We start from the raw sequence: 23,399 nt of genomic DNA on the forward strand, positions 1-23,399 counted from the left end.
TTCCCAAAACATACTGCATAGGTATACATTACTCAAGAAGAGGGAAACATAAATCAAAACTTAGTAACAGCAATTTCGTGACCAGAATACAGTGTTCAGAAAAACAGATTTTAACATCTAATAAATGGAATTCTTTGCCAATGAATTTTGTACATTTATGGCACACATATATACCTATATGTATGCAAACACACATCTGAATGCATGCATTTTATACTCCATTACAGATTAGGCACATATTAATGCATTAGCAAAGACTGAAGTCAAAGAGTTAGACTAATATTAAACAGCAACAGCATTTAAGATTAAGAACAAGACCACCAAAGACTAAGAGATCTCCATGGCAGATTCTAATTCTTTAGACCAGCGTATCTGAACTGACGTCTCCTGCAAATGACATTTTAAGCAGAAAAAAAAAATCCTGGTTCAGAAAATACACAGAGGACAAAAATATTCTGAAAATCACACTTTGTTTCTAAGCAATCTATCCACTAACCACTTTTTATGGTTTTATGTTTTTTACTAAATTAGCATGAAGATGTTTTGAAACATGAAGAAAAAACCTAATTTTATAGCCAGTTAGCAAGATAATGCTATTTTTATGCTTTGGATATAAGTTATTATGAACAAGCTCTAGTGAATCTGCCTTTTTTTACGCTGATATTCATATTTTGTGATGTCATTTTGATACACCATTTCGATTGCAGGGGAACTGGGATATTTTGGGAGAAGAAAACAGACATCTTTGAAATTCAATAAAATAAATTGCAGTTATAGATGGCTTTTGCCCAAATTAATAGTAAAATTACACTAAAGCAAGATGTGACTCTTGCAAGCATGAAGCAATTCCAAGTATTTGTTAGTATATGATAGTTTGCATAAGTGATTTACCTACACAGCAAGCTTATGTTCCTAATTAACCCAGGGGTACAGTACCCATTCGTTAAATTAAGTATGAGGTTCAGCCCCAAATGTCTTGAGCATTCATTATCAGAAGATACAAATATGCCTGCCTGTTAAATATTTTCAATGGCAAACATTTATTACTTAGAGAATTTCAGCCTTACTGACTCTTCATATTGAATTTTGATGCTCTTATGCACTGTATTCCGTACTTGAGAGAAAAATGACCACTTTACATTACATTAGGCTTCTTTTTTATGATAAATTCTATCTTCCCTTCAACTCTTTCAAGAGAAAAAAAGTACCTGAAATAAACAACACTTCAGTCATTTTAAGTCGCGCAACTGCTTTACAAATCACACAGCCCGACCTCCTTCTCTAATATTACATTACAGCAAGATCCAAAATAACATTCCAGTTTGACAGCTAACCTCAGGCACCACTGGTCTAGTATCTCGCTGCTTATACTGCTGGCTGAAAAGCTGATAGGATACGCAAGACAAGCTGAGAGTTTAACTGGCAGAGCTGTTCAAATCTAAATCGTGCTATTTGAAACTCAGACCACAGGAGACAACAGTTCACTTTTTACCATGGCAGCAGATTCAACCTCTTGGCCCTGTGAAAGTCATATGAATATATCTAGCACACACACAAAAATATCTCCCTATATTATGATCAAAGACAGATTCAACACACATTTTTTATGCACATTTGATTGTTCTGTTGACAGCCTTGGTCGTTAAGTAATATGGACTGCTGCACATACGTTTCAAACCTTGATGGAGCCCAACGGCAGGCTACTTTTGACAGTCAAATAATGACAAGCACGTTGCAGGCCGATGCCCGTCATTCATGAACATCTTGGCCTGCTCCAACCGTTGCACAGCGACTAAGCGGATGGTCAAAGGTTAAGTTCGAAGAAGACAGCAATGAAGGGCAACTGTCATGCACCACTGAATACTGTGAGGCAGCAAGGAGTGGTTGTCTTCTGAAGAACATGCAAAATGTTCTCATTCTGTCCAGGCAGACACATATTTGAAGGTCCTAAATGAGACCACTGCCAATTCATGAAGAGCCAAACTGACAGCATGCCATTCAAACTGTCTCTCTAAAATTTTACTTTTCTTTTTTTTTTATTTCAAATCACAAATGCATGCAAAATATAACATTAAACAGAACTCCCAGCAGTTGTTTTAAGCAAGCCAGATTTGGCAGGATAGGAAGGGTGAGGGAAAAGACATCTAAACTTTTTCCCTTCTCTTCCTTTTAATATTTAAGAGATGTTCAATTATTTTGCAAGGAATTCTTCGACTTTCTTGTAATGGCACGCATTTATTTCCAAAGTTACATCCATTATACCCCTTTTTCTAAATACCAGAATTTCTTCCAGTATTAAAAAGCAAAGCTTAACACCTTATAATTAGGACTAATACCATCACCTGGAATTTTAATTCTGCATTTGTATATTAATATTGCAATAGGAGCATATGTTAAAGCATGCAAATAAATACTTTGCATCAATCTCTAAATATCCTAAGCATTTCTGTTATAAATGGTACAATAACAGTATTTTCTATTTGTTTAAAAGCACTGTTTTGTGAGGAGTTATGACTTGAACAGCATGATTAACAATGAAATTGCATTATTTTGCATAAAACATATACATCTTACTTTTAACCCATTGCCAGTAAAGACGTATATTTTTTACTTACACATTTAAATTACGTGATCATATTCACGTTTGCCTCTATTAACATATAAAAGACTTCAGGAAAAATAGAAATACTTTTTTTTATTAGATAAACAGTGATGCAGCTCATCTTTCATATGAATGAATGCTTGACACTGAATTTAATCAGGCTGACAAAGGATCATATGGGTTAGCTCTTTATGCCCTTTTCATGAACAGCCCATCTCTCCTGCACTTACAGGGCCAAATATTACCCTTTAACAAAACAGATCAACATGCAAAGTGCTTGTTTCTTTTTGCTGGGTCACTGGAGTCATCCTGCCTATGACATTACTGCTTTGTACCAATTTCTGTCAGATACCAACACATTAAAGACCCTATTCACGAACTGCGCTTTGCAAACTAAAGAGAAAATGAATTGTCATTATTTATGAGGACTATGTTTATATCGTGAAGGATAAAACCACTTGTCTGTCATGTATGCACAGACATGCACAGAACACAAACTCTAAGGCAGGAACTATATTCATATGTTCTATTATACAAGTCATACTACCACCACTTTTCAAATCACAGATAATGACCAACCTACTGTTGTGATCACAATGAATGGGTTTCAGGAAGCCAGAAGCATAAAATCATAATTACACTTATTTTGGACTGAAATACAGATTTCAAGGCTTTTTCTACATAGGCAATAGGTTCCTACCTATAGCAGAAATTAAAAATTTGGGGAAAGCTCATCAACGTCTTTTACACTCTATGAGGGTGGGAGAAAGAAAAAAGCATGATTTAATTGTTAAAGGACTTGCTTGGTTAAACATCCACTTCCCGCAGTTGCTCCTCTCTTTCTGTCTTATAATGAGGCCCAGATCATTTCAGAAGCTCTTCTGAATTTGTCTGAGATTCCAGATCCTAAATTCTGGGTGTCCTGACATCACTCTTCATTACTGAAGCATGTAATGCTACTGCACACACACTGCACTTCCTGACTCTTTCATCATCGCTGCACAGTGTGTGTACACACACTGACACACACACACACACACACACACTGGCTATTTCAGCTATTCAACCCCTGTCCAAATGAAGCAGACTTACCACCACCCACTCACAAGGAATGTGAGCAGTGTATCTGATGCCTAGCACACACTATCAACTTACTTGTGATAATGAGGAAGTTAAAGCTTCTCTGCACTTCAATTTCCATTTGTAGAAGAGGGAAAAAAATACCTCTCTACTACAGAGATGTTTAGTGAGGATAAACTTGTGAAATAATATGAGATCAGAAGATACACTAAGGAGCCACAGGTAAGTACACTGTATAATACAAATACTTCAGTAACTTATGTAAGACATTTTTAAAACGGTTCAAGGAAGGCTGACCAACACCTACAGCTTATTATAAGAGTTTAGGCTAGAATGGCACTAAGAACTCTCTTGCATGCTGTTATCAAGCACCACAACTTGCAACAGTTCAAGTGATTATGAGAAGTTTTCTGAAGTATCAGTTCCTGGAGTCAGGAAATTTCATACAAGTTTCAACCCTCTACTTGCAACAATACTGGAGAAAAGCTCATGGAACATAACTTGAAAATATAAATACTAATAATTCAAAGAAACTCAGATAAAAAATATATTTTTTTTAAACACTAGGAGAAGGCAACACTGGCCAGAGGAAAGACAAAATAAGAGAGAGAACCAGACTGTGTGTTAGAACTCTTGCTACATTACCTGTTGGTTACTGTTATCTAAGGAGTGTGCAGTATATCATATAGATAGATATAATATACAGATCAAAATAGCTCTATCCCCCAAATATACAGAAATTCCCCATGATGCATTCAAGCAAAACTGGTTAAAGAGGTACCTAGGAATACAAGTTTTTAGTAATGCAAGTAAAAGACTTTTGAAGTCTTTTGAAGTGAAATATAAAGCTAGGAAATCAAAACATTGGCAGAACTCATAATCTGTTTTTATCTCATTTTTGTCTATGTATAAATGCTTTCCATAAACACTTTCTATTGAACCAGGATTGATAGTGTTCATATGACTATATCACAGGACTATTTTTCAGACACCAGTGAAAGAAGTTCAAGAAATGAAAGACAGCACGTACCTGAAGGCTTCCAAGCTTGACAATGCAGAAGCTTAACAGCTTCTGTTTTAAGGAATGGGAGAGGTCTATGAAAACTAACATTTGTCCCTGTACTTTTCCTCTTGAAAAAGTCGACTACCACCATCTTCATAAAGTTCAAAAAGAAACAAAACCACCAATATGGTACACTTTTACATTTCGCATGCCAAAGGCAAAAACCAGGAGCATGGAACATCCCTAAAAGATAACTGCCTACTCAACTAGCCATCACAGTAAAAAACCCAAACCAAAACAGCTTCTCTTCCCTATTACCAAAGATGCAAGGAGCACAAAACTGGTTCAACCCATCTTATTCTAAAGCATTGACAAGGGAATGGCTGGAAAGTGGGGAATGGAACTGCCTTTTGATCTTACCTCCTATCAAGTCAGTTCCATTATAGTCAGCAAATACAAAAACTGAAATAACAAATTTAGTAAAAATTAACTTTTGGCTCCTATCTGGATAGAAGACAGAGTAGATTTAAAAAAAAAATTATAATAGCTGCAATACATAAAAAATTTTTCTTCTACATTTCAGAAAAACTCCAGTCTTACAAAATGTTTCAAACTGATCAGAGCTTTGGTATAATGTCCAGTGTTTTCATATTGCCTACTAAAATATGCCACTTACATGGTCTCCAGATACATAAATTAAATACTCTAAATCATCATCACTGGAACACCTCTCCACAATTTTTCTGTGTAAATGTCTTGCAAAATAGTTATGTTTGACAGATGTTTATTTCCTTTAAATAAGTTTATTAGAAATTTCTATCTAAACTCTGACTCTAAATAAGCTTTCCAACCCAGAGAGATGGTCATTTCACTGATGTTTATATGCACTGTTTACAATGAAGGCCCCAAATAATTTCCTCCTACATTCAATCTTTGGATTAAATTATTTGCCCTGTTTTCATGCTGTGATTAGGTACCTACATAGCGCACTGTTCAATATCTTACCAATTTTTTTGCAGTAGTTTGCCACCACGCGATTTAGATACCAGACAAGAATGTATTTCCTTCGAGCACAAAAGCATCATTACCTGCTGCAATGACATCATCTACGTTAGAAGTAAATGTAGAAGTCAGAAGAGAATACAGCTAAATACACATTATTTCCAAATATACAAGCTGTTGTTTAATTAATTTGCATAAACCTATCCTTTTGTATGCAACCTTCAGCCAGCCCTTTCCAAATACAGTTTCAAGATGCCTGCGTTTCAAGAGGCCTACTGCTTTGAGACGACAGATTTTTAAAACCTTCTTGCCCAACTCAAGCGCAAATTAAATATCAATAGGATTGGGCTTCTAAAGTTCTTTAAATGTTTGTGAAAATCTTTTTTCCATTCAGAGTTTTGTTTTTTTTTTAAATCTATTAAGTGTGCATTTGAACGTTAATTTTACCAGTTAAACTGTTAGAGGTATATGATTCTACAGAGCAGTAACAACAATGTTTTCCAACCCCAAAGTTGCTCAAACTCACCATTCACTTTTTAGAGGTGAAAACCTCATCTGATTTTTACCACCATTTTTTCCCCTAAAAGCACATACAGTGCAACATTCATGACCTTTCACTGGCAAGATCCAGTGCGTGAAATTTTTGCACTCACAACAGAGGATACAGCATGCATCAAAAGTGGAAGGTTTTGCTTTAAGCAAAATCTTTTGCCATTATAGACTGGAGCCTCTCTGGTGAATTACAAGCAGAATTTTCAGTAATTTTACTGTCTGTACAGAAATACACAAATCAGACCCTGAATTTAATATTATGAGATATTTTATTTCAATACAACTTTAAACCTTAGGACAGAATCAGCAACGTATTTTAATCAGGTACCTCTTCAAGTATTCATGCATGAAGTACCAGTTGCCTGGGGTTATGAAATAATACTAAAAACTTTATAATCATTCATCGATTTAGTTTTGAGCATAGTATATCATTTGAATCCAATGGGAACATAAAGAGCTATTTGTGAGGTCAACCACAGTACAGACAGAGGCTGACATGATATCGATGGCAAGGTGGAAAGAAATTGCCAAATACAGCAGATCAATACCTCGTTTCTCTGTTACAGCCTTCTGGAGACATAAAATATATATCTTTACAGCTACGAAAATAATAATAATGAAAGTGGGAGATAAATGCTCCCCTCAAGGTAAACTATTTGATTAGCTGAGGGCAAAGGTGACAATAGCAGTTACACTAAAGTAACTTTACAGTCTTAAATAAAAATGGTGGGATGAGCAGCAGATAAAAGGGCAAAATGAAACAGAATAAGTTCTAGGAGATAAAGATGTAATTCTTTTAGAAAGTGGTGTAGCATGTGTACAAAGGCAAAAAAAAACTGTTAAGCTAAATAAGGTAGAACAGAATTTCTTCCCATAGTAAAGCTCCAGTAACAAAGAGAAGAGTGTTTTGAAATTACAGCACTACCATTTTCTATCCAGGCTTCAAAGATGTGTTCAATCTGCCCCATACTTTAAATGTTAGTAAATATTCATAACCATGTTTTGCACTTCACTAGTGAACCTAACAGAATACAGTAATACGCTATAGTGCTTTTTAGTCTCAACTGAAGGGAAGAGGATCATCCGATATTTTGGATGCTCTTGGCCATTAAAGGTTAATTTAATAATTTCAGAAATGGTTGAATCATTAAAAGCACAAGAGCCCAATCCTGCTTCAGCTGAAGGCTGCATAAGCTTGATCACCAATTGCACTGGGAACAGAAACAAGCTTTAGGGATTCACTATTTGGCCTGTCTAGTTTTCACTTACCTGGGTCAGATAAAACTGAATCCTACCTGCTGTGAAAGGGGAAAGTATAATAATTATTCATTAAATGTTTTCCAAATACATAAGTAAAAGTGAAAGTAGGCCCAGTACTGCACCTCCAACGCGGACACTTCACTATAGCTTCATTTCCAAAATGCCAGTTTCTATCTGAAACTTCTAAGATTCTGAACTTAGTGTATAATCAGAAAACAACAGGGTCCAGGTGACCTACATCTGAGAATACCTAGCTTTCTGAAATTGAATCACCTGCTAACAACTTCCAGAAGATTTCTGTTCAGAAAGATGTTTATTCAAAACCAAAAATGCAACCCACATCAAGTTTTATTTTCTACAGAAAACAGGAAGGATTTCCACCACGCACTTCCCCTCATTTTTTGGAGTAAATTTAATTTTCCTGGATGCCAGAAGTTATAGAAATATTTGAGAAACAGTGTAAACAACTATCATCACGTTTTTAGACACTGCATGGCTAACACTGGATTTGTAAATGATTTTGTCTCAGTGTTGCTGTTTAAGAACATACTCATGTTTAATAACAGTCTACTTGCAAATTTAGTATGAAAACAGAAAACTAAAGTTCATTTCACATTTGGCAGCATAACTTTCAGCTGATAAGTGAACTCCACATCACCACAGCATCACACAAGATGCTTTGTTGTACACATTTCTAGTCTCCTGTCGTGAAATTTATAGCAAAGAGGCTGTTGAATAGGGAAATTGGAATTAAGCAAGCAACATATGCTCTGTCCATACTCCTTATTTGGTCGGGTGGGGGGTGGGGGGTGTGTGTGTGGTGTGTGGCAAGGAATCGAAATCCCTGTAAAGGTATTGGTACTCCAATACCTTTTAGGAAATGTGAAGTCTTTCTGAATGATACAAGTTGAAACAGTTAAATTATGACAAAAAAGGAAAGCAGAGGGTTCATTAAGTAAATAAACATGCTGTTCATTTTGCCAGAGCAAAAATCTAACTCACACTACAACAACAAAGATTTCCTAAAATGCATGGAACACTACCGGATTCTTTAAAATAAGCAAACAGTTCTGCGTCTTGTCCCACTTATAGGACACTTCTTACCCCCATAAGTTGGCAAGATACCAATGGCTGTCATGTGGTAGGAGCCCATATTAAGAAGTCTAATGAAAGGTGAGGGTTAATGGAATCATTTCAAGCAACCATGTCCTACGGTGTATAGTGTACCTGTAACACCTATTATACTTGTGGTGAGCAACCGAGCCAAAATTTTAGTTGGCTAGAGGCTATACACGTAACAGACATGAACTTACAATCTAACATACAAGACTATGAAAAAAGAGATGGGGGAAAGAAAAAATAAAAAGTAGAAGCCTTTCCAAGAGCACATATTTGGATATGGAATACGCACAGCTCCCCTACCACTGTCTTATGGAGTGGATCACTAGAATCAAAGTAAACCGAAGACCTTTAGACCCCTGGCATTTGACTTCTCTTGCATTACTCCCATACACAATAGCCTTACAGGCCACAATGCACAAAACATGAATTAGTGTTTTCAGTATCCATGCTCCTCACATCCTCAGCTCCAAGATCTTAGAAGATTCTAATATGTGAAGCACAGATCTGTCCTTATTTACAGCAAAAACAAGAGACTGAATGTAAACAACATGTTTAATAAATCTGCAGAGCCTAAAGTACCAATATAATTCAGAGCAGCAAGACAGACATGCACTTAATTAAGTGGGTGATATTCTAGTTAAAACAAAAAGACAACCCTGGGCCATAGCTAAGATTAAGCACGTGCTCTTGCAAAGGAAGCTCCTACTATTATCAATATAAAGGCTTTAAATCACAAAAAAATAAACCATCTAATAGTCTGTATTCAATAGTAAGTAGAAAGTCAGGACACAGACTGATTTGGATTAACACATTTTCAGTCATAACAAGTAATTTTACAGAGGATTAGTATCTTGATGGTCTGATCAATACTAGGCACTGCTGCTATTACAGATGAAGAGAAAATTACCCCTCCAGTAATAAAGTGTGTATGTCTTGGTTCTCCTTCATTTGCTGAGTCCATTACTGTAATGGTTCCTGCATTAGCAGCTGAGGCAATTTAAGCAGCAGGAATGCGATGAATTTAAAAGCAAGGAACATTTGCCACTCATTCTTTCTTGTATTTTATTCTGCATATGCAAGGCTTCTACTTGACCATTTCCAATATACAAATTATGTGTTATGTGACTATCAATGCTATTTCTTAATTATTGTCCCATTAATAATGGGAAGGGCCAATAATGTGATTACCACAAAAATTGCTACGGGCATATTGGCTGCTGATTCTGCTAAAACCTGCACACCATTTACCTAAGCAGAAATATGACATGACAAAAAGCTTATTTAACTGTATCTAAGCTGTTTCATTAACTTTAATTTTCCTAAATACAACTTCTAGAAGAATCTATTTAATCTGTCAGAGCATTTTGTATGTTTTTATATCTTAAAGAGGCAGAACAATAACAGGAAACAAGAAATTAACATAATATTTGAAGAAACTATGATAAGACAACACTAAAGTTTATATACTTCATTGCATGGTGTATGGGTGACATTTTTCAGCGTTAATCCTAAAACTATTCCCCTGCTCTTAAGTGCTCTGACAATACTTGCCTATTTTTCCCAGGGTATTCATATGTTGAAGCAACCTATTTTATCTTGTAAATATATATTATTTTCCAGCCAGCAAAAATGAGGATGATGCAAGAAATACGACTTTCCTTTGAAATCTCAGCCAAAACACTGTATATTCCCTTTTCCTCCTTGTAAATAAAATACATGCAAAGCTTTGTATTATTTAAAGCTTTATATTTCCTTGCCACTTCATCTAACATGTCTCACAAATGTGAAATTGCACATGAATATCTTCGTAAAAGCCCTTGTGAATATTCAGATATGTGCATATTGATGCATTTATTATTTGTATAGCAATAACTTTATTGGATTGGGGTCCCAGCTGTGGTGGGAGCTGTGCAAACATAACAGCAATGTCTGTGGAATACATTCTCTGTAGCCCGTTCTGGTTTCACAGTAATGTGAATTACCATAAACAGCTACATAAGGTAATTGTGAATGGCTTAGCGGTCTATTCCAAAGGCCCATCAATATAATCCTTTTAAAGTAAAAGAAAATAATACTCCAGACTAGCTGAGCATCTTATCTTTCACACAGTAATGACACAAGGTCTTAATACACAAAAAGCAGCAAGGGGAAGCACACAAAGGTAGTTACTAGAACTTGGCACCTGTCACACTGAAACTTACTTAAAAAAAAAAAAAAAACAAAAAAAAAACAAAAAAAAAAACAAATAACTTAGTCAAAGTGTTGAGAACAGTCTTGCATTAAAGATGAACTTTTTACACTAACCTGTGAATATTAATCAAGATAATAAACATTCCAGAAGCAAAACAGCTTTGTTCCCAAATTTAAAAGGAGGAAAATAGCCTAAGTAGACCACCAAATAAGAGGTATATGTTTGGTTTTCCTTTATATGTTATCTTTTCTTCACCCAGCAAAAGAAAGCTTACTGCAAGGTGACCAAAACTCTGCCCAACACTGTAAAGAAAAAAGAATCAAAATAACTATAAACCATACTAATTAAAACTGAATTCTAAGTTAAAACTAACAAACAAAACACACCCCCAGTGGACTGTTTCATTAAAATGCCTCTCCGGCTAATGAGCAACATCTACTCTAACAGCCCTGTTTTTATGCACAGAAGTAATATTTGCTATGAGGAGGACCAAAGAAGCTGATGGCATGCAACATCTGTAGGTGTCTCTAGAAACTTAGAATAATCATGTTTTGCTGTCGACTTAAGACTCAGAGAAACATTGCACAAGACACTAGCATCCTCAACATGGTGTTTAAGACAGCTGAGTAATTAACTTCTGGCTATTGTTTCCCAACTTTCTTCAGACCCCCTTCCCAGGAATGAACTTGCAGCCTCCTCCTCTTGGGCTTGGAACACCAAATACTGGCACAAACAATTTAAATTCTGCTACGCACTGAATCTTACTCAATCCAATTGAGTGATTTGCAAAGTAGAAATTGCTGTATGACAGCACTGCACTCTAAAGAATTTCTACCACAAGTACTTGGAACAGAAATGTTCTTCAATAACAGCATAAATCAAAACTGGCTATACACATGAAAATCTGTGTGTGAGAGAGAGAGAGAACAGCTTATCACATATAAGAAACATACTGTATAATTACAAAGCGAATGCCAGTCACTGGGCTCCTGATAGATAGCATTTAACAGTACACAATTACATCAAAATAAGAACTTTTATTTAGGATTTAACTCTCCAGAGCAGAGATGTTGCCAGGAGATACATAATCCAAACCAGCTTCTCTATCCAACCACTTCCCTCTCATTTGTAGGCCTCATAAATCTTACTCTCCAGAAGAGGTCGGGTTAACCTCACTAATATTTGTTTGCTATGAAATATTTTGATCAGGACCTAAATGGAAGTCTTGGCAGAACAGCTACAATAAATACACACTTCCTTTGCCTTCAGCATTGCTTAGGTGAGCAACATAAGCCAACAATGGTTGAACGTAGGGACTGAATGGGGAAGTGTCATAGTGCCAGGTTACATTTCTAATTAAGTTGTATAAAGGAATACCAGTATGATGACGCTCCCATGAAAAGAAAGCATACATTTCTTCCTGTATAAGCCCTCCTCTTTGCATTTGTGTCTTCTCCTTTGGCATCCTTTATTCTAAGATGTTCTACAGGCTCCTTTTGTTTCATTTTCAATATACTCAAAGCTTCTCTCAAACAGTACCCAAATTACAACACCCCCCCTAAGGCATCCTATAAGCAGTTACACCTTTAAATTCTCTATAGGAAGGCTTCTTAATTTTCATCCTTCTCTGTTTGTGCATCTACAACTTCTAGGTTTGTCTAAGGCAGTACTGTTTCACTCTGGCTTTCTTATACATTGCTCCTCTGATACCTCTTCAAGTGCCTTGTCCTCCTACAAGCATTGCCAGTGTAGTTCACTGTTCCATCCTCTTACTCCTTCACACATATCCTTGAATAATTATCTTATCAGTGGCAATTATTCCCCTAATGCAAATGTTTCCCAAATATGTTTGGGATACATTGCAAAGACAAAAGCCCTTGGATGGAGAGCATAAATGAACAGGCAAAAAAAAGGTATGGGTTGCGTTTTTTTTTTTGTAACGTAATCACAGTGGACTGGATGGGACAGCTTATATCTGCATATGCCACAATATATAGAAAGAGCAGAACACAGACAAAACACTGAAGTTACTGTCCTTCAGTGATGAGGGACAGCAGAAAGACTAATTAGCTTGGCCTTAAAGAATTGTTACAATTCTTACTACTGTGAACAGGCTTTCTATTAAAATATTTCATTGCCAACTTAGGTCAGACCTCTTCACTGCCCCTACAGTAAAATAACTGTCAATGTTCAATAGTAAATTAATAGCAATACCAAAACCAGTATGTTGTGTATGCAAAGATATGTGAACCAGATTACGATCTTAGACAGTTTATTCTAAATTTTTTATGGAATTGGACTTCCTTTCATTAACATCACTGAAATCAGCATTATGCTTTCAAACACACTTACTGCTTGGCTATACCACTATTTTGTAAACAAAATCAGCAGAGGTACAACCACCATCAAGAACTGCAGTCAAATATGGTACAATGTGGTAGAAACAAGCCCTTCAACGGCACCTGAAACAGCAAAACTTTCACCAATCTGTTTGCTTACACAGTGTAATTACTTCTTCAACGTAAACATGTAACAGCATCGCATCTAAACACATTATCAAGAAAAAAAATTATTTAAACAGTATATTTAGGTTAGGCTTGGTGTAGAGCACAAGTAATTTAAATTTGAAAATAAAAGTGCAGTAATGCATCACCTCACTGAGAATATATGGCAAAGCCAAACATACACCTACTTTGATTTTTCTCATCTAACACTGTAAAATTCGCTTATAAATTAAAATACCCAAGCCCAGGTGGTAAAAATACTTCATTATTAGCTACTGTTAAAGCCGCACTAGGATGCCCTCTTTGAAGGGAGAGGGGAACCCCGAGCTTCCTAGGTTCCTCGGAGTGCCACTGCCAAGCCCGCCTGACCCGGCCACGCCTGGACTCCCACCGGCCCCCGCCACCGCTCCTGCAGGCCCCGTCCCGGCGGCACAGGCACTGCTTCGCACACCGGGCACGCTTCACCGAAGCCCAGGCCGTGCCCTGGCACCCTCCGGCCTGGGCAGGTGCTGCCAACGGCGGCTCACACGGGGCTCCCGCCCCGGCGCTGGGGCTGCCAGAGCTCAGGCGGGCTCGCTCTGCCCCTTCCAGCCCCAAGAGCCGCCAGAGCGCCCGCTCGCTCGCCATGGGCTCGCTCCTCAGGGCTGAAGGGGAGCAGGAAGCAAAGATAAGATACCTTTAGTTCTTTCTCCTGCTCCCCTGCTCTCCTCTTCATGGTGCCGCCTCGGCCAGCCGCCCGCCCGAAGCGGCACGCAGCGGGAACCGTCCTCTCCCAGCAGCTCCCGCCGGCACCAGCCCGACACGGAGCTCCCAGGGCGACTACAACTCCCGTCACGCGCCGCGGCACGGGCGTGGGAAGCCGGTGGCGACAGTGCGCTGTAGTTCCCCGCAGGCGGCGCAGGCGGTGCCCGGTAGCTCCCCGAACTACAACCCCCGTCATGCAGCGGGGACCGGCGGTCCCCGGAAGTGGAAGGACTCGGTTAGCAACGGCAGCAGTTGGTAACGGAATGCTGAGAGAAGACATAGGGCTGGCAGGGAGCTGTGAGTATGAGGGAAGTCTTTCCTCCTCTGGGCCACGGTGGGGGGAAGGACAGCGATACTGGAGCCGCCTGGGAGATGCGGTGCCATGTCCCGAAGCGAAGGTGCCGCTGAGGAGCGGGGCTGGCGGGGGTCGGCGCTCTCCCGCGCTGAGGGGGCGCCCGGCCCGGGGCTGCGCTCCTGCACCGGCTGTTTCAGAGTTGCGAGGCTCCCCCACTCTCAGCTTGGCGCCCGAGGGAAGAGGCAGGGTGGCTCGCCGGCTTTTAAAAGTAGCCCTATAGCTCTCGTCAGTCGTGGTCTCTATTATGTATGTAAAAAGGCTGCTGGACTTAAGCGGGAGTTGCGTTCCTGTACCCGAGGGCGGGAAACACCGGAGAGTTGTAGGCGTTCTTTCCTGAGACAAACGCTACCTTTCCTCTGTGCCCCCTCCAGTCGTTTAAGTTGTTGCCAGAGCTGACGGAGCTGAAGAAAAAATTGGAAAGCACTCGTAAAATACGTTGAAGGCAGGACAGGGTTGTTTTGATTTGTCTGTGTTGCAGTAGGACTTATAGGTCTGAGTTCCTCAGTCTACAGCAGGATGCGGTGATCTCCTTTCCTAATATCTTCCATATCTTCTCTGTTTTTCCTTTCCACCTCCTAAAACTCACAACACTGCAACAGATGATGTTTGAAAGATAATATGTGTGTATACTCCTACCAAGTAATAAATGAGATTATTTTAGCTGACAAGCCCAATAGAGTGCAAACTTGTATCTTTAAGGCATCAATAGATGAAGAATGTAGGTTGGAAATACTTTGTGATAGGCTAAGATGGGTTGGTGGTTTGTCTCTCCTCATTTTTTTTTCTTCCCTCTACCAGTGAAGTGGGTAGAATTTTGTGAGAAAAGCATCATCTTGGCCATTGCCAAAACTCATGAAATTCTAAATCCACGTTGAAATAATTGTTGTAATCTTAAGATTTCACTAGAAACTGTCCATTCTAGCCCACTGGCTGAGAACTTTCAGGTAATTTAAGTAATCCCTCCTCAGTTTTGCTACATTTGAATGATGCTGGGAGAAAATTACACTTCTGTGAGTTATATAAGAATCTGGACCTAAAGCATGAGCTTTGGTACTTAACTTTCATACTCACTACTGTCTGGTCTTGCATCATACTGCAAACTTGCATGCAGTTTCTTGTAGCAATTTGTCAAATACCAGTTTTGTAAGTAGTGCAGCGTGTAAGAAAGTTACAGTTTCTTTAACTTCAGTAACTATATCTAAAATTCTTGCTCATACCAAACTTGAAATTCTTATAGGTTAATCCCAGAGATATGGACAATTTTCCTCTCTTTGTATGTGAAGTTCTTTTTTCTTATTTTTTAGGAAGAAGTGCTTAAGTGACTGTAGCATAATCTTTCTTGGAAATAAAAACTGTTCTGAGTTGTTGAGGTTCAGCATGGCATGTGGATCTGTCCAGATGCAAATACAAATTTCTCTCTTTTGCTTTACTGAGCTTTATTTTAGGAAATCCTGGACTTCTAAGTACAATCACTTTTGTAGCAGTGTTGCTGTACAATTTTTGCAGATTTAATCACTTTGGAAATGCTTTCCAAAGAAGTAACGTGGAACTCTGTGGAGAAATCTCATATGCTTTTAGAAATAATGCCAGAACTGTTGACTGCAAGGAAAGTAATTTTGTTTAAGTATTTTTGATCGCCGCTAAGGTAATATTCAAAAAGTAACTGAAACATATGTAACACATGATTTGCTGTTTGAAGGGTCCTCTCTCAGGGAAGAAGCATTAATTATGGTTGTTAGTGATTATTAAAGACCTAAGTGGTTCCTTTGTTCCTAACGAGGCAAATAAAGTGTCAGGGCAAATTCTAAATGTGTAATTATATTTTGCCTCCCAAAAACCAGGAGGCAGGTTTGTACTATTTCTACCTAAAAACACTCTTTTTCATTAAAAAAGCTAATTTGTTTTTTTTTTGTTTCCTGCTGCCCAGGACAGAAAAGAAAGCTGAATGCTTTATTTCTATTGCTTTATAATGAAAAAGAAACAGTTAATTCCTCCTTTTACTTTTGAAAATTTCACCTTCCTTAGTTTTTGGGACTTTAGATTTATAGCAGCTTTATCTTGTTACTTGTCTTCAAGTCATGTGATGCCAGTAAAAACTGCCTTTCACATACAACTCTGCTATGTTTGTTTGCTTACAACTTAAATACTTCTGTGTTTTTGCTGCATCCAGTAATAGATTGCTACTGACAAGGGGGGTTTTGTTGAGGGATAAGTGTGTGTTGTTTTGTCTTTGTTTTTTAAATGAATGGATTTCTTTCACACTGAAAATAACAGGTACATGCCCATAGCACAATTTCTTTAACAAGTGGTAAATAGTGAAATCAGTAATGTTTGGCTGTGCCTATTCTTGTGCTAGAGATTATGAAGCTTGATTTTGATAAATCACAAACATTGTGGAGTTGTGCTGATAAAATAGTTGTTTAGCTCTTGATTTGTCTGAAATTTGCCAGAAATACCTGCCATTTGTAATTTGTAAAGACTAAGACAACCACATTCTAGAAAAGCATATAATGGTAGCATCTTCTCCTTTATACCATCATGAAGCAAATTTGGGTTCACCTAGAGGTGAAGGTTTCTGTTTCGCTTTAGCCTCAGTTGCTGCAGTGACATATAATGCAGTGACATATAATAATGACCACAGTAATGAATGTAGACCTGAATGAAGCCAATTACTGTGGATAGATCTAATTTAATAAATTAAAAAAATGTTTTGAGAGATTTATGTAAGTAACACAAAAAGAGCTGAGAGCACTGATAGCTGGATTACAGTTGATATGTATCTGTCATTAGAATTGCACCATTCGTTACAATGGCTGCCTGCCACGGCCCTCAGCATCACAAAGTGTTATTCTCAATTTCTGTGACTGGCAGCATTGAAACTGCAACCTCACTGCTAATCTACAATTGTAGATCAGTTCAGACGTTTCAACAGTCATGACAAGTAAACATTTGTTCCACATGAAAGAAAAATGTGTTTATCTTGTTATAAACAGTGAAAGCTGGAAAGAATACTTTATGCTAACTTTTAATGAAGAAAAAACAAAAGATTGAAAGCAAGATTGACTTGTTGGAAACTAAACTTCCGTTAATCCTTTTCATTCTTTTTGGACAAAGCCATAAGGGTACTTTACTGGTGGAAGAAATGCATATCTTTAGCAGCAGTTCTGGTTTTGGTAGAAGTAGCAGATGCTTAATGGAATGTCTGTGCATTACACTGTGTCACTTTTGTCCTCTGATGCAGGCCTTTAGTAACAACACTGTTATTTCCCAATGCTTTCCTAGATGTTTTTGGATTCACTAAGGATTTATATCACCTGAAGAGTGTAACAGTAGGGAGGAAGGCTGTCCAAAGGACTTCATGTCTCTCTCTTAATCTATTTCAGCCTTACTTGACTCTACGGCCAACATACAATTTTCTGCACTGGAAGAGAAATAAGAAGCAGTAGTTGTTTATAAGTAGCTCGTATATTACACTGAAACAAATGTACTACTTTCTCCCATTTATACTTTCCTTATCTCACTTTGTCATGTAGCTAAGCTTTCTGTTGCCTCAAGAAAGAAATGTGTTCAGATTTATGAGAATCATTCATAGGAGATTCTTTATCTTAGAAAGTAATTTCTCTTATGACAATGATTGAAAGAAGACTAAGAGAATGGTAGGCAACACTGAAATGACTTCATAACCCCCAGCACCTCTGTTTTGAAGAGTCCCATTCAAAATGTGGAAGATGGCATTACTCATCTACCAGTTGATGCCTTAAGCTTTGGCCTGTCTTAAAATGAACCAACAATTAAAAAAGCAAACACACACCACCACCACAGGTCCCCCTCCCACATACACTTTAAAATGTGGCCTTAGCCCAAAGATTGCTGAAGACAACAGAACTAGAATTTTAAAAAGCTAATTCTCCATAGATTAAGTAAAATTTGACCTATTGCATAACAAAGAAGCTATATTTTGTATACGGATTAGAACTGGCATCATGTTAAAACTTGAAAGTTTAGATTGTCCTCTGAGCGATACAATTGAGGTAGGAGCATTTACAGTAATGTAGGAGTGTGTCATTTCAGTGAATCTGTCATTACTTTTTCCTTCATTTTATATGATGCGTTGGAGTTCATTCTAGTCTCTCAGTTTAAGATACAGATGGAGAAGAATTTAATTTTACTTTTGTTATCCGTAGATAAGCCATGTCTGTTCAAGGTGATGAAACTGTGGGGGACCTGCCTGTGAGAGATGTAGGTCTAACTCTAGCTGGAATTGGAGGATTACAAGGTTTGTACCAGCTGCTATTTATTACAATTACAGACTTTGATCAATAGCTTCTTTGGTTTCTTTCTAAAAACGCTTCTGACATTCCCGCTCACAAAATTAAGTTCAAATACCATTCAAAATCTGGGTTAAATTCTGAAAGATACTATGACCCATTCTATTTTCATGTTGCTTGTTATAAAATGGGAGTTGCTGTGAGATGCTAAAACTGGAAATCTCATTGACCTGTAACATTCATCCTTCCAGAAGAACAGAGGCCTCTTTTTGCTGAATTGAGGACAAGGCCAGACCCATTTAACAAAATGGGAACCAAAAATACTATGCAATTCTGATATATTACTCAGCTGCTATTAGAACAGAACTACTGGTCTTAGCCTTCTATCTGAGTAAATTTACAGAATTATGAGTTAATCTCCTCAAGCTTCAAGAAAGTATGTTGACTTTGAAACAGATTAGAAAGCCTCTCCATGGTAATGATCATCTTATTTAAGTAGTATGTCTGAAAGTACCTTGTTACTTGGTAAACTAAGTCCCTTGTGTTATCTAGTAGGTAATCAGTTTGGTGTGTCATCTGAATGAATTACTTTATCTGTTAGAGGGAGGAAAAAATAATTTATTAATATGCCAATAAATCTGAAAGAGTTAATCAACAGGCTTATACAAGTGTAAAATATCAAATTACTTGAAACCTTTGGGGTTTTTTTTCTGTATTTCAGAATGAGTTAGACTTTGTATTGCATATTGTTGAATGTATTGAAGGTAATTTAAAGTTGTCTTGGTTTGGGTAGAATTATCAGCTACACAGAATGTAAAAGCTCGACAAGCAGTAGGACGGATCAGTCGAGAGGAACTGGAAGACAAATTTCTTCGTTTACGTGATGAGAACATTTTACTCAAACAGCATGCAAATAAACAAGAGGAGAAAATTAAAAGGTATGGGTTTTAATGTTAGCTCACAATAACTTTTTTGCCCTTTAAAGCATTATCAACAAAATAAAAATCATGCAGATTTCTCTCAGAGCACTTTTTAAAGCAGTATCAAAAATCACTCATTGGAATTCATTTTTGTATTGATTTCTGGTTTTCTGTGTAGTTTGGGGGATATTTTTTGTGGTGGGCAGTATTAGATCTCCATGTAGAGTGGTACACTGCTATACACCACTTCAGAGTTGGTACCTTGGGTTCATAGCTATGCTGTCTGAGTACAAACATAACAGGTGTTCTGGGAACTGAAGAGGCTAGAGGAGCCTAATTAGTCATCAGGAATTTCATACTAGAATCAGAATGGCCTATTCAGAGTGACTCTGTCCCTTTTGTTGTACTTCACTGTCCTCCAAGAAGCTGACCAGCATCTAGCATTTTATCATCTAGTTAACCTTAAAATATCTTTGTAATGATGATCAGCTCTCCTTTATTCAAGGTAATAAGTAACTTAATTGAAGAAGTCCCAAGTAGCATGGGGAGCCCAGTACTCAGCATACACCAACCTAGACAAGCAACTTTAGGCTTATTATTAAACTTATTGCTGTGCTGGCAAACTAGTCTGGTCTCAGCAGAGCTGTTCCTGGCACTACTATATTCCAGGAGGGCTAATTAATCCAAAAGCACTGTAACTCTGTGCTCACATTGTGCTGTACATAAGCGAATTAATCTTGCTGCATCTAAGCTAGCTCCTGGTCTGAAGCTAACCAGTTTGTGAAAGGGCATCTGAAGGTACTGCCTCTGTAGATGGGAACATTTCATACTTTTCTGAAGTCCAAAACATTCTTTCCTTTTGACCGAGTACTCAGTGAGTCAGGATCAAATTAACCAGCATGACATAACTTCCATCTTTTCTGTCAGGTTACTGTCAAATACCACGTGGTGGAACAAATTAATTGTTTACTTATTCCAAATGGTATTTCCTGTGTTTCTGTTAGATGACTTATCAAATGCACTCATCACGCACTTAGGTAAAATTATACAGAATGTCCAAATTGGAATACCTGAATTAATGGAAACAACCTGAATTAACAGAAACATGGTGGGATGACTCGCACAACTGGAGCACTGCAGTGGATGGCTACAAGCTCTTTAGAAGGGACAGGCAAGGAAGGAGTGGTGGAGGGGGTAGCGTTGTATGTTAAAGAGTATTTTGACTGTCTAGAACTCAATGACGGTAATGATAAGGTTGAGTGCTTATGGGTAAGGGTCAGGGGAAGGCCAATAAGGCAGGTTGGAGTCTGTTATAGATCACCCAACCAGGACGAGGAGACAGATGAAGTACTCTACAAGCAGTTGGCTGAAGTCTCACAATCTCTAGCGCTTGTTCTCATGGGAGATTTCAACTTACCAGATATCTGCTGGAAACACAACACAGCAGAGAGAAAGCAGTCTTGGAGGTTCCTGGAGCGTGGGGGAGATAACTTCCTGATGCAGCTGGTAAGCGAGCCAACCAGGGGAGGTCCCCTGCTGGACCTGCTGTTTACAAACAGAGAAGGCCTGGTGGGTGATGCGGTAGTTTGAGGCTGTCTTGGGCTCAATAACCATGACATGATAGAGTTCTCGATTCTTGGAGAAGTAAGGAAGAGGGTCAGCAAAACCGCTACCCTGAACTTCAGAAGGGCAGACTTTGGATTGTTAAGGAGTCTGGTTAAGAGAGTCCCTTGGGAGGCAGTCCTGAAGGGCAAAGGAGTCCAGGAAGGCTGGATGTTAATAAAGAAGGAAGTCTCGAAGGCACAGGAGCAGGCCATAAGTTGAGCAGGCGGGGGAGAAGACCGGCTTGGCTGAATAGAGAGCTTTGGCTGGAACTCAAGAAAAAAAGGAGAGCTTACTGCCTTTGGAAGAAGGGGCAGATTACTCAGGAGAACTACAAGGATGTTGTGAGGTTATGCAGGGAAAAGATTAGGAAGGCGAAGGCCCAGCTGGAACTTAAACTGGCCGCCACCATTAAAGATAACAAAAAATGTTTTTATAAATACATCAGTGAAAAAAGGAGGGCCAGGAAGAACCTCCCTCCTTTGTTGGATGTGGAAGGTAACCTTGCTGCGAAAGACGAGGAGAAGGCTGAGGTACTTAACGCTTTCTTTGCCGCAGTCTTTATAGTAAGACTGGTCATCCTCAGGGTTGTCAGGCCCCTGGGCTGGGAAATGGAGCTAGTATGCAGAATGAAGTCCCAGTTGTTGAAGAGGTGGCAGTCACCGACCTGCTCCTTCGCCTCGATGTTCACAAGTCCATGGGGCCGGATGGGATCCACCCGAGGATACTGAGGGAGCTGGCAGAGGAGCTCACCAAGCCACTCTCCATCATTTATCAGCAGTCCTGGTCAGCTGGGGAGGTCCCAGATGACTGGAAACTAGCAAATGTGACACCCCTCTACAAGAAGGGTTGGAAGGAGGATCCGGGGAACTACAGGCCTGTCAGCCTGACCTCGGTGCCAGGAAAGGTCATGGAGCAGATCATCTTGAATGCCATTACGCAGCACATGCGGGACAACCAGGGGATCGGGCTCAGCCAGCAGGGGCTTATGAAAGGGAGGTCCTGCCTCATTAACCTGGTCTCCTTCTATGATAAGGTCACCCGCTTAGTGGATGAGGGGAAGGCTGTGGACATTGTCTATCTGGACTTTAGTAAGGCCTTTGACACTGTCTCCCACAGCATTCTCCTGGAGAAGCCGGCTGCTCACGGCTTGGACAAGTGCACTTTGTGCTGGGTTAACAACCGGCTGGACGGCTGAGCCCAGAGAGTGGTGGTGAATGGAGCCAAATCCGGTTGGCGGCCAGTCACAAGTGGTGTTCCCCAGGGCTCAGTGTTGGGGCCAGTCCTGTTCAGTATCTTCACTGATGATCTGGATGAGGGGGTTGAGTGCACCCTCAGTAAGTTTGCAGGTGACACCAAGCTGGGCGGAAGTGTCGATCTGCTGGAGGGCAGGAAGGTCCTACAGAGGGACCTGGACAGGCTGGATCGTTGGGCTGGAGCCAACGGTATGAGACTCAACAAGGCCAAGTGCCCAGGGGCTTTGGTCACAACAACGCTATAGGCTTGGGGAGGAGTGGCTGGAGAGCTGCCTGGAGGAAAAGGACCTGGGGGTGTTGGCTGACAGCTTGCTGAACATGAGCCAGCAGTGTGCTCAGGTGGCCAAGAAGGCCACTGGCATCCTGGCTTGTATCAGGAATAGCTTGGCCAGCAGGAGCAGGGAGGTGATCGTGCCCCTGCACTCAGCACTGGTGAGGCCGCACCTCAAGTACTGTGTTCAGTTTTGGGCCCCTCAGGACATGAAAGACATTGAGGTGCTGGAGCATGTCCAAAGAAGGGCAACGAAGTTGGTGAAGGGTCTGGAGAGCAAGTCTTACGAGGAGCGGCTGAGGGAGTTGGGGTTGTTTGTCCTGGAGAAGAGGAGGCTGAGGGGAGACCTTATCACGCTCTACAACTACCTGAAAGGAGGTTGTAGCAAGGCGGGGGTCGGTCTCTTCTCCCTAGTAACAAGCGATAGGACGAGAGGAAATGGCCTCAGGCTGCACCAGGGGATGTTTAGGTTGGATATTAGGAAAAACTTAACCAAAAGGGTTGTCAAATATTGGAACAGGCTGCCCAGGGAGGTGCTTGAGTCTCCATCCCTAGAGGTATTCAAAAGAAGGGCAGATGTGGTGCTTCAGGATATGGTTTAGTGGTGGACTTGGCAGTGATAGGTTAGCGGTTGGACTCGATGATCTTAAGGGTCTTTTCCAACCTT

The 23,399-nt window shown here is 39.4% G+C and overlaps 2 protein-coding genes across 10 annotated transcripts in view; one reads left to right on the plus strand and one right to left on the minus strand.

Annotated features, from left to right (window-relative positions):
* The window catches only part of FTO (FTO alpha-ketoglutarate dependent dioxygenase), a 251,281-nt gene extending 237,140 nt beyond the window's left edge, over positions 1-14,141 (minus strand). For both annotated transcript variants that reach the window (XR_010374246.1, XM_064459373.1), the window contains exon 1: positions 13,993-14,141. Coding sequence is in view for 1 of the 2 variants with exons in the window: in XM_064459373.1 (XP_064315443.1) it covers positions 13,993-14,031 (39 nt within the window). In the remaining variant the exon portion in view is untranslated. The remainder of the gene's footprint in view (positions 1-13,992) is intronic.
* Positions 14,142-14,277: 136 nt separating this feature from the next.
* Positions 14,278-23,399, plus strand: part of RPGRIP1L (RPGRIP1 like) — an 84,495-nt gene continuing 75,373 nt past the window's right edge. For 7 of the 8 annotated variants that reach the window (XR_010374247.1, XR_010374248.1, XM_064459376.1 and 4 more), the window contains exons 1-3: positions 14,278-14,357; positions 18,600-18,691; positions 19,477-19,621. Coding sequence is in view for 6 of the 8 variants with exons in the window: in XM_064459376.1 (XP_064315446.1) it covers positions 18,607-18,691; positions 19,477-19,621 (230 nt within the window). In the remaining 2 variants the exon portion in view is untranslated. Of the gene's footprint in view, positions 14,358-18,599; positions 18,692-19,476; positions 19,622-23,399 lie in introns of those variants that run through there. The other variant, XM_064459380.1, reaches the window with a different exon arrangement.

Source organism: Phalacrocorax carbo, chromosome 8 (assembly GCF_963921805.1).
Source record: "Phalacrocorax carbo chromosome 8, bPhaCar2.1, whole genome shotgun sequence".
Classification (NCBI taxonomy): domain Eukaryota; kingdom Metazoa; phylum Chordata; class Aves; order Suliformes; family Phalacrocoracidae; genus Phalacrocorax; species Phalacrocorax carbo.